Source organism: Heteronotia binoei, chromosome 18 (assembly GCF_032191835.1).
Source record: "Heteronotia binoei isolate CCM8104 ecotype False Entrance Well chromosome 18, APGP_CSIRO_Hbin_v1, whole genome shotgun sequence".
NCBI lineage: Eukaryota > Metazoa > Chordata > Lepidosauria > Squamata > Gekkonidae > Heteronotia > Heteronotia binoei.
The window spans coordinates 5,531,698-5,545,245 of record NC_083240.1 but is presented as its reverse complement, the minus strand read 5'-3'; the positions used below and the strand labels follow the sequence as shown (position 1 = coordinate 5,545,245).

The window sequence follows — 13,548 nt, the reverse complement described above, 5'->3', positions numbered from 1 at the left end:
TGAGTTGCACCTATTTCTGTCCATGTTTCATTTTGCAGCTGCTCTAAGCTCTATTAATCCGTCTCTCATTTTTTTGTACTGCCGTTACGTTGACATTTACACATCAGTCTCCATATATATATTGCTTTAATCGCTTTGAGCTTGTGTTTTACGTTGCCCGCCTTTTCCTTCATTTCAGGACACTTCATCTTAAGTTCGCTGGCTAATGAACAGAACATGCTAATGCCTTGTCGATAAACCCGGAAAAGGGACTATTCTGCAGTGTGCGTTTCTCTCCGCCCCCCTGCCCCCGTTCCCCAGCTTGCCTGTCCATAAATGATGCCATTTGTGGCATAAAAGAAAAACGAGCAAGCGCTTGTAAAAACTGCCTGGTCACCAGAGTAGTAGCAGAAGGGCATGCTTTGAATGCGAAAGGCCACTGGTTCAAGCTCAGTGAAGGGATACTCAGTAAATAGATGAAGCTGCTTTATTTTGAGTCAGTACAGTACAAAAACAACGGAGTAACGGTATATGCACAATAACAACAGTTGTAACCGACACTAGGCAACAATGAATAATCATTCATTTCCGCGCTGAAGTTCTGTTAGCCCACGAAGTCCAGACAAAGACCTCGGGTATTTTTTATTTCTCCGTTTCAATTTTTAGAAAACCTTCAACTGTGGTGTATGCTTCAAAATTGTATTTGGGCTCCAAAGGAATAATAACGCCAGCTGCAATTATCGCTGTTACTTCCTTATCTGCCTTTCCATAATCTCTGAGGCTTGAATCCATGAGAGTGCTTAGAGATTTTGGAAAGGAAGATAAGGATGTGGAATTCACTGCAATATGTATTAATGGGTTGAATTCACTGCCACAGGAGGTGGTGGCAGCTACAAGCATAGCCAGCTTCAAGAGGGGTTTGGATAAAAATATGGAGCAGAAGTCCATCAGTGGCTGTTAGCCACTGTGTGTGTGTGTGTGTATATTTTGGCCACTGTGTGATACAGAATGTTGCACTGGATGGGCCATTGGCCTGATCCAACATGGCTTCTCTTATGTTCTTATGTCCTGGCCCCACTAGTGGACCTCCTGATGGCTCCTGGGTTTTTTGGCCACTGTGTGATACAGAGTGTTGGACTGGATGGGCCATTGGCCTGATCCAATATGACTTCTCTTATGTTCTTAAGGAAGAAAGAGCAGTAATTATAGCTGGCATTCTTCCGAGTCCAGTCATTGATCCATCGAGCATAGTGTCACCTAGGCTTGATTGGCAGCAATTCTCCAAGGTTTTAGTGGGAGGGAGCTGCCATGCCTGCCGACCGCTTGACTGGAGACGCTGAGGATTGAACAGAGGGCCTTTTGCATACAAAGGATTTCTGCTGCTGAGCTGCGAATGTTTCCTGTGAATCACAGTAGGGAAAAGTTTGAAGGGCCAGTCCGCATGTAACTTTTTTCTGCCATGGAGACCAATTTCACGTTGGAAAAAAATTCAGGTGTAGCTCAATGTAATTTTCGGTGGTGTTGTGTGTCCCCTCCTTACCATCGCTAGCTGTGAATGGCGAAAATGCTAATACGCAGCCTTTCCTGTAGACACACAATACAGCTTGTAATTCATGGTTGGGCCATTTCAGAGTGCAGTATTGTAATTGAAATAATAATAATAATAATAATAAATATACATGGGGGGTATTTTGTTCCAAGGAGAATTACCCTTTAAAAAATTTTTCCCACCTTATCCAAACTGAAGAAAGCCTCTTCTATATTAATTTATCTACCGAGACCTTCCCAAGGTGCTGGAAGGGTTTTTACAGGCTCCGGGTGTCCAGTACCATGGCTGTAGATCTGTTCTTAAATTGCTAGTGGCTTGCTATATGTGTTTTTCAGTTGCTCATACATTTCTGAAGTCATCTTTGATAAACCAACATCTCAACATCAGTTGTTTGGGCGGCTGGCTTTCATGTGCACACACAGATCTCTGCTGTGTGTTGTACTGGCCAGAAGGAAAAAAAAAATAGCGATGTCACTGTTGTGATATATCATAAGAGGGACTGAAGCAAGAAATTAGTCTGTCGTGTTTAACTAGTTAAATACAGATCTCCCCCCCACCTTTTCTTTTCCCCCAGGGCATTTGTCTACTTGAGCAATCTTCTCTACCCCGTCCCGCTCATCCACAGAGTGGCAGTAGTCAGTGAGAAGGGGGAAGTGCGGGGGTTTCTGCGAGTGGCCGTCCAAGCTATTGCTGGTAAGACGCTGCAGTCCAGCGGGAGAGGTGCTGTTCTGGAATATGCTGCAAAATTTGAAAGAGTAACTTTGTGATCTTTGTTTCCTAGCGGATGAAGAAGCCCCGGATTATGGATCTGGCGTTCGGCAGTCTGGCACAGCTAAAATCTCATTTGATAACGAATATTTTAACAAGGTAACCCATTCCGTAATTGAATGAGGATACAAGCATGGCCAGCTTCAAGAGGGGATTCGATAAACATAGGGAGCAGAGGTCCATCAGTGGCTATTAGCCACAGCGTATTGTTGGAACTCTCTTTCTGGGGCAAATGATGCTCTGTATTCTTGGTGCTTGGAAGGGGCAACAGTGGGAGGGTTTCTAATGTCCTGGCCCCACTGATGGACCTTCTGATGGCACTTGGTTTTTGTGGCCACTGTGTGGCACAGAGTGTTGGACTGGATGGGCCATTGGCCTGATCCAACATGGCTTCTCTTATGTTCTTATGTGACACAGAGTGTTGGACTGGATGGGCCATTGGCCTGATCCAACAGGGCTTCTCTTATGTTCTTCTGTGACACAGAGTGTTGGACTGGATGGGCCATTGGCCGGATCCAACAGGGCTTCTCTTACGTTCTTCTGTATGGGGCAGTGATGCTTTGTCTTCTTGATGCTTGGGGGGGGGCACAGTGGGAGGGCTTCTAGTGTCCTGGCCCCACTGATGGCACCTGGGTTTTTTGGCCGCTGTGTGACACAGAGTGTTGGACTGGATCGGCCATTGGCCTGATCCAGCGTGTCTTCTCTTATGTTCTTATGTGGCACAGAGTGTTGGACTGGATGGGCCATTGGCCTGATCCAACATGGCTTCTCCTCTGTGACACAGAGTGTTGGACTGGATGGGCCATTGGCCTGATCCAGTGTGTCTTCTCTTATGTTCTTATGAGGAGTATTTTAGTCAGGATGTCATGATTTGTGCATGTTAAGGGGGAGGGGATAACATCGTTTATTCCATGGTGGAGACAGAAGGTTCTCAGCAAAGTTACAATTTCTAATGGCAAACTACATAGAGTCAGGGTCTGGAATCCATTTTATTCAAAGATGGAGGTTGTTCCAGCGCCAATTTACAAGGGAAATGTATGCGCCCCTCTCCTTTGTGTCCTCAGAACAATTTTTCATCCGCTGCCATGACCCGTTCTGGCTTGTCCTTGGAGGAGCTGAGAATTGTGGAAGGGCAGGGTCAGAGTTCAGAGATCCTCACTCCTCCTGAAGAAATCAACAGAATGAATGATCTGGGTAAGCAGACAATGCCGGGGCCCTGAGGAAGGCCTGGTGAAAGATTGCTTCTGATTCTTTTAGGAAGGATTTAGGGATTGCACACTTGGAGAAGTTTGGCACTGAGCTGTGTGTTTATACTGGAGGTTTGCACACAGCTGTCTCATCTTGTATAAAGAATGCATCAGGGCATTTATCCACTGTTGGTGGGAATGTCCTGTTGTTTTGGAATTCTGGAAGAAAATCTTATCCACGATTGGACGTATTATAAACCATAAGGTGCCCTTCTCCCCTGAATCAATATTGCTTAACCTATGGAATAATTCGGAAATACCAAAACATAAGAAAGAATTGGCATCTATGCTTATTTTAGCAGCAAAATTATTAATAGCTCATCAGTGGAAAGCTTCAGTTCTACCTTCTAAACGTAAATGGTTTCTTAAAATTTGGGACCTAATAGTGATGGATAAGATAGCTGGTTCTATAAACGATTCAGAAGCATTTGACAAAGGAAGCGAGAAGAATATGTTTATAGAGAAATGGTTTCATTTTTTTGCCTATGTACAAGCTGACCAAAGTGCACTTTGTAAATTACCGGATAAATACTTAGATTTTGCTTTTTACTAGATATTTACTCTGTATATCATATACAAAACAGGATGGCTTGTGTTATAGATATTGTTATAGTTGATGTTTGTAGAATTGTGTTTTTATTAATTAATAAAAAAAAATTAAATTTGAAAAAAAAAAAAGAATGCGGCAGGGCCAGAACATCACTTTAAAAAAAAACTGACACGGTAAATAGATGTCTAACGGGAAACGACAGAAATGTACTCAGTGTGGTCTGTGGTCCTTCATCCACCCAGTCTTTCTAGTGTGTAGCCCACCCTCGTAAACGACAGCTATCAGTGCAAAGGTAGAAAAGCCCTAGTTTACAGTATTACTGAATGAACACTGACAGGCTTAAAACGATGTGTGATTAAACAATTGTCAGTCTTCTATAGGGAAACCAGCATTTAGGCTGAACCCCGTGGAAGGTGGTGGTGGTGTGTTTTAACTAAGAGCACCAAAAGAGGACTTCCAAATTCAAGGAATGTGGGTTGGAGAAACCTTGGGACAGCCAAAAAGAGATTTAAGCGAAACAAACCGAGGCCGTGGAACACTCTCATGATCTCACCGAGCGAATGTCACTTTCAGACCTGAAGTCCGGCTCTTTGCTAGATGGGAAGATGGCCTTGGAAGGCTTTACGGAAGAGGTTGGCGAGCACCTGAAGCTGGGCAGCGTGTTCACTTTCCGCGTGACAGTACTCCAAGCCAGTGGAATCCTCCCAGAATATGCAGATATATTCTGCCAGTTCAAGTGAGTCCTTGGCTCTCCATGGGTTAGAATCTTTGGGAACTGTTGTGGGCTTCTGTCAAACAAGAAACAGAGCAAATAAAACGATGAAGCAATTTCTGTACTGGCTGGCCCAATAAAAATACTGAATCTAGCAAAGAAATGTAGGGGGGGAAGGTCTTTGTCCTCAGTCAAGGTGGCAGTGTTAGGAGGGTGTTAGGAGGGTGGGCAGGGAGCTGTCTGGCTGAAGTTTTTGATGCCTTAGAACAATAGTTTGGTGTAGTGGTTCAGTGCACGGACTGTAATCTGGGAGAACCAGGGTTGATTCTCCCCTCCTCCACATGCAACTGCTGGAGCGACCTTGGGTCAGTCATAACTGCGTCAGAAGCTGTTCTGTCAAGTGCAGTTTCTGTCGGAGCTCTCTCAGCCCCACCTACCTCACAGGGTGCCTGTTGTGGGGAGGGGAAGGGAAAGGAGATTTGTAAGCCGCTCTGAGACTCCAAGTGAAGGGTGAGGTATAAATGCAGTCTCCTCCTCCTCCTCCTTGCTGTGGGGAACCCTGATCACATTGGCTTCTGAACGGGGTCACCGTGTGTCTGTTTTGTTGGCTCATGCAGAGCACTGGCCACGCTTCTTGAGCCTCGCTGTTGCCTTGCCTGAGCTGAACACACCCGGCGCTCCCCTCTTGTTGCACTTACTTAGCCAGTGGATGATCAAGTTACCTTTTGGAGAAGCCTTTCTGCCTTTACCCTGAGGGAACCCTGTGATAAGCTTACAAAGAAAGCCTAGGTTCTACGCACAGCTGTTTAGTCCCAGGGTTTGGTCTGAGGACACAAGACATAGACAACACAGGGACAGCCTCTGGGAAGCCCACTTTATGCCACTTGAATGCTTCCTGAAGAAAGATGGGAAGTACTTGTCATTTTAGACCAGCAGTGGGAGGTTAGGGACAGATCTTCTTCGTGGTCTCTGTGCTTCACACTCATGGGATAGTGCGCCTGTGCCGATCCCCGAATCGGTACGAATCTGACGAAAGTGGGCTTGTGCTGTGACTCTTATCTGGGAGAACCGGGTTTGATTCCCCACTCCTCCACTTGCACCTGCTGGAATGGCCTTGGGGCAGCCATAGCTCTGGCAGAGGTTGTCCTTGAAAGGGCAGCTGCTGTGAGAGCCCTCTCCAGCCCCACCCACCTCACAGGGTGTCTGTTGTGGGGGAGGAAGGGAAAGGAGATTGTGAGCCGCTCTGAGACTCTTCGGAGTGGAGGGCGGGATGTAAATCCAATATCTTCTTCTTCTTCTTTATGCTAGCTTTCTGCATCGACACGACGAAGCTTTCTCCACGGAACCCCTCAAAAACAATGGCCGAGGGACGGCTCTTGGTTTCTACCATGTCCAGAATGTAAGTGAAGCCTCGTGGCTCAAGCAAACGGTGAGATTGTCCTAAAATGATACTTTTGCCCTGGGGATGTGGGAATAAGCATGGCTTTGCAAGGTGGGGCTTAAGAAAGTGGGTGACGAGCTTACAGAATGAAGTTGGATTTCAGACTTCCAGGTGAGGGAAAGCTTCCCCTTGATTCCCCCAGGAAGTACCGGCTGGTGCTCTTAGTCAGTTTCAGACCCTTTTAGCTTGTATGTCTGCCTAGTTACAAAGTTCATTGCCTCCTTCAATAGATTTCTGTGGAAGTGACAGAATCCTTTGTGGAATACATCAAGATGAAGCCTATCGTATTTGAAGTCTTTGGACACTATCAGCAGCATCCGCTCCATCTGCAGGGACAGGATCTCAACAGGTACCTGTATGTGCGCTTCTCTTTATCTGGTTGGAAGGAATAAAAATGCCCAGCACAGTCAGCCAACTGCTGTATAGCAAGTTCTTTTCTTTAGAGCCTTAAAGGGCTACTGACTCTTTAAGGCCAGGGGAGGGGAGGCACGAGTGAGTCTTGCAAGCAGCCACTCCAGCGCTGCCCTGTGTTCAGTACCACTCTGGTGCCTCTGTGCACAGTTCCGGTTCTTCTAGAACAGTGCCACATTCTCAGGGCGCAGGCAGGAGGGAGTCTAAAGCCGGTCTGAATTCAGAGTTCAAGGAGTCAGTCAGGAGCCAAGTCACCACAGCAGAATCGCAAACCAGAAGCAGTGTCCAAAGCCAAAGGGTCAAGGTGCCAAGGAATTCAAACCGGTCAGGAACTGGAATCAGGAAGGAGCGTGGATGCAAGCCAGGGAATCGACTTGTTGCTTCCACGAGGTTGCCAAGTCCCGGGCATGAGTTATATGGGCGCCTCAATCAGCCTGCTCCCTGAGTGGCAGTAGTTCTCCTAGTAATCAGGGCTAAGAGATCGGAAGCATTGGCATGCAGCGTGTCTGTGTTCTGCCAATGTTTGTCGAAGACAGCTGTGCATTCTTGAGATGGGAGGGGGAGAGCTTGGAGGAGACTGATTGTCAACAGCCGGCAAGGGTGCCTGGAATGTGAGGAGAGTGATTAATGGCCAGCTGTTGGTTCTCCCTGGTCTGTTAACCCTTCCAGCTCCCCCTCCTCAGGGCTCATGATAAACAGTGTTTCCTATTTGCATGGTTGCGACCCGGTACTGGGCCACGGAACCCTCAATACCAGATCGCCAGGGGCAGACCGACAACCCCTGCCCCCTCCCCTCTCTGTCTTCGGCGCTGCATGCCATGCTGCGCTCCAGCCACTGCCCCCCACTGCTCAGAGAGCGCTGCAGACACTGCGCGCTGGCCAGAAGCTCTCCCTCATCCCTCTCTGACGCTTGGAAATATCAGAGAGGGCGGGGAAAGCTCCTGGCCGCGCTCAGTGTCTGTATCACTCCCTGATTGTCCTCCACCTGGAGGAGGATCAGGAAACGATACTGAGACTTCTCGCTGGCCGGAAGGCCTCCCCTGTGCCTCTCTGATGTTCTGAAACATCGGAGAGGGCGGGGAAAACTCCTGCCAGCGTGCAGTGTCTGTATCGCTCCCTGAGCATCCTCCACCTGGACCACAGGGAAGGAACCGGGCCACGGAGGGGAAAAGTTTGGTTAACCCTGTTCTAGAATAAGAAAGCAAGCCAAGAGAGGTGAACCTGCAGCTGCCATAGCTCTGGGTCAAGGCACTGCAGCACTATGGCATCTCTCGCATGCAAATTCGGGTTGGGAGAGGCAGTTTTGTCACTGGGCTAAGCATTGAGCTTTCTTCAGTCAGCTGCTTCAGACTTGCCTTAAAAGGAAGGGAAATGAACCCGAAGGATTAACTCTTTCCTTTCTCTGCAGCCCCCATCAGCCGTCCCGGAGGTACTTTCCGCCTCCCATGCCGCTTTCAAAGCCAGGTAAGAGACGTATTTTTCTATCGGTGCCCGGATCACTTGCATAAAATGCGAGTTGCCCAGATCTCTTAGCTACCCCTACAAATTAATTTTAAAAGTGAAACCGCTTTCTCAAGGTTCTCCCAGTTCAGCAGATAAGTCAGCCAGAGTGAATAGCCCGCAAAACCAAGTGGTAGCCCTCTGGCCGCACACCCATGTTGTTTGATGCTGAGAGGAAACAGTGCAACCCAACCTTGCTACAGGTCTGTTTCCTGTTCACTTGGGGACCAGGCAGTTAGATGTCTGAAGGTCTGGATGGTCTCTCTCCATTGTATATCAAAAGTAATACGATTGCTAAATCGATTGGCTTCTCCTCTGTTCATAGCACATCACTTTGGTAGCCTGAGGGCCTCCATCCTACTTTATTAAACTCTTTGCTTCATTCCCACCTAAAATTCATTGAACCAAGTTTGTTGCAACAGTCCTTTGTTTTCTTTTGTTTTTTTCTTCTGTGCATGTTGAATTCTTCTGTTTTTATTCCTCCCTGTTGCCCTCCCAATGCCGTCTCTTGCGTCTGCTCCTTTTCGTTTCCCCTCTGCCTTTCCACTACCTGCTTGCCGCATCCATTCTCCTTGCCCCTTATCTTTTGCTCTCTTCTCTTCCTCCTCCTCCTCCTCTTCCTCCATCACTGCCTTTTCAGACCATGAGAGAAAAATAGAGTTGATTAGGTATCTCATGTCTGGCTACGTAAATGCGCACGTGCTGAACACGTTCTCCGAGCATGCCAACGTGCTTGCGTCCACTGCCGTGGCTGCGTTCCAGGATGGGGCCGACCAGCTGCCACCGTTTCCCTTTCTGCCCATCCCCAGCTGCCCGCCCGAGCGGGTCCCCAAGCGAGATGGTTAGTAGCTGAAACTCAGTCTGTGGTAGACCTAGGAAGACACTCCCCAGCCTTGTCCTCCTGCATCCCTTGAGAAAGGCCAGGGTTGGCTGGCTGGTTTTAGACCCCCATGTGGTTTTCTGTGGTAGCTCCCTGCTTTGGATGTGTGATGCCCACGAGACCTTTTTAGAAGGCTGCTTTTTTCAATCTCAAAGCTGCTGGTGGCTGTGGAGATTTAAATTCCAGTGATCCACTGTCTAAAAAATAACAAAGGATCGAAAATGCAAGATGGAGCTCAAAGTGACTGAGGACAGTGGCCGAAACTAGCAAGCCAGGTTTCCTCTCCTCTTCCCTGTAGTGTGATGATGTCATGTTCTGCGTTACTATTAGCTTGGCCTCCCCCAAGCCTCACCTGATGGTGTTGAATTATCCTTTCTGGGGGACAGCCTTGTTGGTCTGCGGTAGAAGAAGATGATGATGATATTGGATTTATCCCGCCCTATACTCTGAATCTCAGCGTCTCAGAGCAGCTTACACTCTCCTTTACCTTCCTCCCGCCCACAGCAGACACCTTGGGAGGTGAGTGGGGCTGAGAGAACTCTCCCTGAAGCTGCCCTTGCAAGGGCAGCTCTGCGAGAGCCATGGCTGATCCAAGATCTAGCAGCTGCAAGTGGAGGAGTGGGGAATCACATCTGCGCACTTAACCACTACACCAAACTGACTCTCGAACAGCTGAATTTGAGTCCGGCAGCACCTTAGGAACCAACAGGTTTTTAGAGTATGAATTTTCGAGATTCAGAACTCCCTTTGTTAAGATACACTTGCATTAGACGTTTCCCTTGCTGATGATTAACAGAGGGATACAGGGGTTTTTTTGTAGCAGGAACTCCTCTGCATTTTAGGCCACACACCCCTGATGTAGCCAATCCTCCAAGAGCTTCCTGGGCTCTTCTTACAGGGCCTACTGTAAGCTCTTGGAGGATTGGCTACATCGGGGTGGGGGGTGGCCTAATATGCAAAGGAGTTCCTGCTACAAAAAAAGCCCTGGATGAGCCTGTGAAGCTGCCTTATCCAGGAGTCTGTCTATTCCTGTGTGGTCTGCTTTGGAAACAGCTGTTCAGGGTCTCAGGCCAGAGGCCAAGGTCAGATTTCCGAAAAGCGGGTGGGGTGGGCCAAAAGTAGCTTAGCTAGAGGAAGGGAAGTTCAGGGCCAAGGGGTTACACTGGATGAAGGATGCTGTGTGCTCAGTTAGGGGAGATTGTGGAAGGGATCACTTCTCCTCTGAGCTTTTACTTCAGTTCTCACAAAATGCTGCCCAGGTTCTTGAAAGCCTCTGACCGGCCTTGGGGCACAAACCGTGTCCAAAGCAAGCATTTATTTGGTGAAGCGGTTCCCAGAAACTTAGCAGCATCTGCATATCCAGCTTCTCATTATAATGTGGCTCAGTTGCGCCGCTTAGCACTGGACTGTCCTCCCTGAGTTGTCTCCTGATTGAGCACCAGCAACTCAGGCCAGCTGCGATGAGGTCACAGCTACAGCCGCTCTTTTGTAGGAGGGTGGTTATGAATGGGCTACTGATGCTGTGTGTTTTCAGCCTTCTTCCTACCGCCTGTGTTAAAAATCCAGGCACTTCTGCAGGGATGAGTTTCCTTCTCGTTCGGCACTCTTATGCTGAAGTAGCATAGGGAATTCATCCCGCCCACCCCACCGCACCCCCAAATAGCTGCATGGCGAGGGACGAGCCCCAGTATGTCACCCGAGAGCCAGTTTGGTGTCGTGGTTAAGTGTACAGACTCTTATCTGGGGAGAACCGGGTTTGATTCCCCACTCCTCCACTTGCAGCTGCTGGAATGGCCTTGGGTCATCCGTAGCTCTCATAGAGTTGTCCTTGAAAAGGAGGCTTCTGGGAGAGCTCTCTCAGCCCCACCTTCCTCACAAGGTGTCTGTTGTGGGGGAGGAAGGTGTAAAGGAGTTGTAAGCTGCTCTGAGATTCAGAGTGGAGAGTGGGGTATAAATCTTCTTTATTCCCCCACCCTGTAGCGCATGCATCACTTGCAAGCATAAGACCATAAGAGAAGCCATGTTGGATCAGGCCAATGGCCCATCCAGTCCAACACTCTGTATCACATAGTGGCCAAAATACACACACACACGGTGGCTAATAGCCACTGATGGACCTCTGCTCCATATTTTTATCCAATCCCCTCTTGAAGCTGGCTATGCTTGTAGCCGCCACCATCTCCTGTGGCAGTGAATTCCACATGTTAATCACCCTTTGGGTGAAGAAGTACTTCCTTTTATCCGTTCTAACCCGACTGCTCAGCAATTTCATCGAATGCCGATGAGTTCTTGTATTGTGAGAAAGGGAGGAAAGTACTTCTTTCTCTACTTTCTCCATCCCATGCATAATCTTGTAAACCTCTATCATGTCACTCCGCAGTCGACGTTTCTCCAAGCTAAAGAGCCCCAAGCGTTTTAACCTTTCTTCATAAAGTGTTCCAAACCTTTAATAATTCTAGTTGCCCTTTTCTGCACTTTTTCCAATGCTATAATATCCTTTTTGAGGTGCAGTGACCAGAATTGCACACAGTACTCCAAATGAGACCGCATCATTGATTTATACAGGGGCATTATGATACTGACTGATTTGTTTTCAATTCCCTTCCTAATAATTCCCAGCATGGCGTTGGCCTTTTTTTATTGCAATCGCACACTGTCTTGACATTTTCAGTGAGTTCTCTACCACGACCCCAAGATCTCTCTCTTGATCAGTCTCTGCCAGTTCACAACCCATCAACTTGTATTTGTAGCTGGGATTCTTGGCCCCAATGTGCATTACTTTGCACTTGGCCACATTGAATTGCATCTGCCACGTTGACGCCCACTCACCCAGCCTCAACAGATCCCTTTGGAGTTCCTCGCAATCCTCTCTGGTTCTCACCACCCTGAACAATTTAGTGTCATCTGTAAACTTGGCCAACATGGGAGCCAACGTGTTGAACTGGTTGGAGCTTTGGGCTAGGATCTGGGACACTCGGGTTTGAATCCCCACTCTGCCATGGAAGCTTGCTGGATGACGGGCCAGTCACCGCCCTCTCGGCCTCACCTACTCTGCAGGCTTGTTGTTGCAAGGATAATTGGAGGGGAGTGACGTAGGACATTTTGGATCCCCCAGCAGGGAGAGGAGCAGGACATAAATGCAGTAAAAGTCTGCTGACTGTCTCCAGATGCTTGGTGGCAGAAAGCATCTTCAAATCATCTGCAGATTAGAAGTGCAGACTTCAAGTTCCTGCATCCCAGTGGCTGAGTTATGTTAACTCATCTTGCATTTGTAGACTGTGTGTGGGCGTGTGTGTTAAGGAATAGCGTGAGAATCCAAGAACATTCTGACATACATTTTCCCTCTGGTATGGTGTGCTGCATCTCTAAACTGGCTCTTCTTCTCTCCCAAGTCCCAGCTACCAAGCTCAACACGCTGAGCAAACCCAACTTGGGTCAGAGCGTGACCAAATACGACCTCCTGGTCTGGTTTGAGATCAGCGAACTGGAGCCCACTGGAGAGTAAGTGCTGCTCCCCTGGATTTGCTTGCAGACTGGGAGGCGGGAGGCCAGGATCCCTTTTGTTGCTGTTCAGTCGCACAGTCCGAGATTTCAGGGGAATGCAATAAAGAAATAAAAATGGAATGCGTTGTCAGGATTTTAGCTTACTTCTTAAGCATTAGGCCCTTGCTCTTGCAAAAACATGCTTGACCGTGCCCAGGGCAACGGCTGCTAAAATGTCAGAAAGGTGGCTGGAGAAGATATTTATAGGACAGGGGCAGGGCTTCAGTGACCCCCCCCCCCCAAGAATAGCAAAACTAGAACAGATTACAAAATTTATTTTGTAAAATTGGCATACAAAATTGGCATGATTTATACAAGTTGCAGAGATTTCCAGGGTCTTCAGTTTGAGTGCAGAGTCATTTGGGGGGTGGGGTTGGTTGTCTTCGCCTCATTTTTAAAACCATGCATCTGATGTGAAACCAGAGCAAGGTGGTCTGATGTGAGGTGGTCTGTCTTCCCCTTCCCGGTAGCCCCACACCTCTGTTTTAATCCCTGCGGTAATGGCACTCTGGCCTCAAGGGATGGGGGTTTAAATCTTTACGCGTTGCATCCTTTTGAGGGGGTTTCGTTGCAGCGTTCCTCAGGCCTCTAAGAGAGGGGTCAGTTACTCATTGGAACGACTGTGTGAATGTCTCTTCTCTCATTGGGGATTTGCTCTGCGCTTCCTTTTTCCTGCAGGTACATTCCTGCTATCGTGGACCACACAGGGGGACAGCCCTGCCAGGGGACCTTCCTGCTTCACCAGGTAGTCTTGCCTTGAATTGGAGTTGCTGCTCCCGTAAGCAAAACAGATGGTCCATTTTGGTGGGCTGAGAGAGAGCCAGGTCTTTTCCGCTGCTGCTGAGGTCGTTGCCTAGCATCTCGCCTTGCGCTAGAATCCCCTCGACTCCAGCACAAATTGGAACCCTTAAAGGGAACACACAGAGAACTAGGAGACTTGAGGGGGCGGTGGGGGAACCACATGGCAT

General features: G+C 48.3%; 1 protein-coding gene across 4 annotated transcripts in view; it reads left to right on the top strand.

Moving 5' to 3' along the window:
- The window catches only part of KIF1B (kinesin family member 1B), a 166,038-nt gene that overhangs the window by 132,125 nt on the left and 20,365 nt on the right, over positions 1-13,548 (top strand). For all 4 annotated transcript variants that reach the window (XM_060258929.1, XM_060258932.1, XM_060258931.1 and 1 more), the window contains 9 exons: positions 2,103-2,221; positions 2,310-2,395; positions 3,361-3,490; positions 4,667-4,829; positions 6,114-6,204; positions 6,477-6,595; positions 8,066-8,121; positions 12,430-12,538; positions 13,259-13,325. In XM_060258929.1, the coding sequence (XP_060114912.1) occupies positions 2,103-2,221; positions 2,310-2,395; positions 3,361-3,490; positions 4,667-4,829; positions 6,114-6,204; positions 6,477-6,595; positions 8,066-8,121; positions 12,430-12,538; positions 13,259-13,325 (940 nt within the window). The remainder of the gene's footprint in view (positions 1-2,102; positions 2,222-2,309; positions 2,396-3,360; positions 3,491-4,666; positions 4,830-6,113; positions 6,205-6,476; positions 6,596-8,065; positions 8,122-12,429; positions 12,539-13,258; positions 13,326-13,548) is intronic.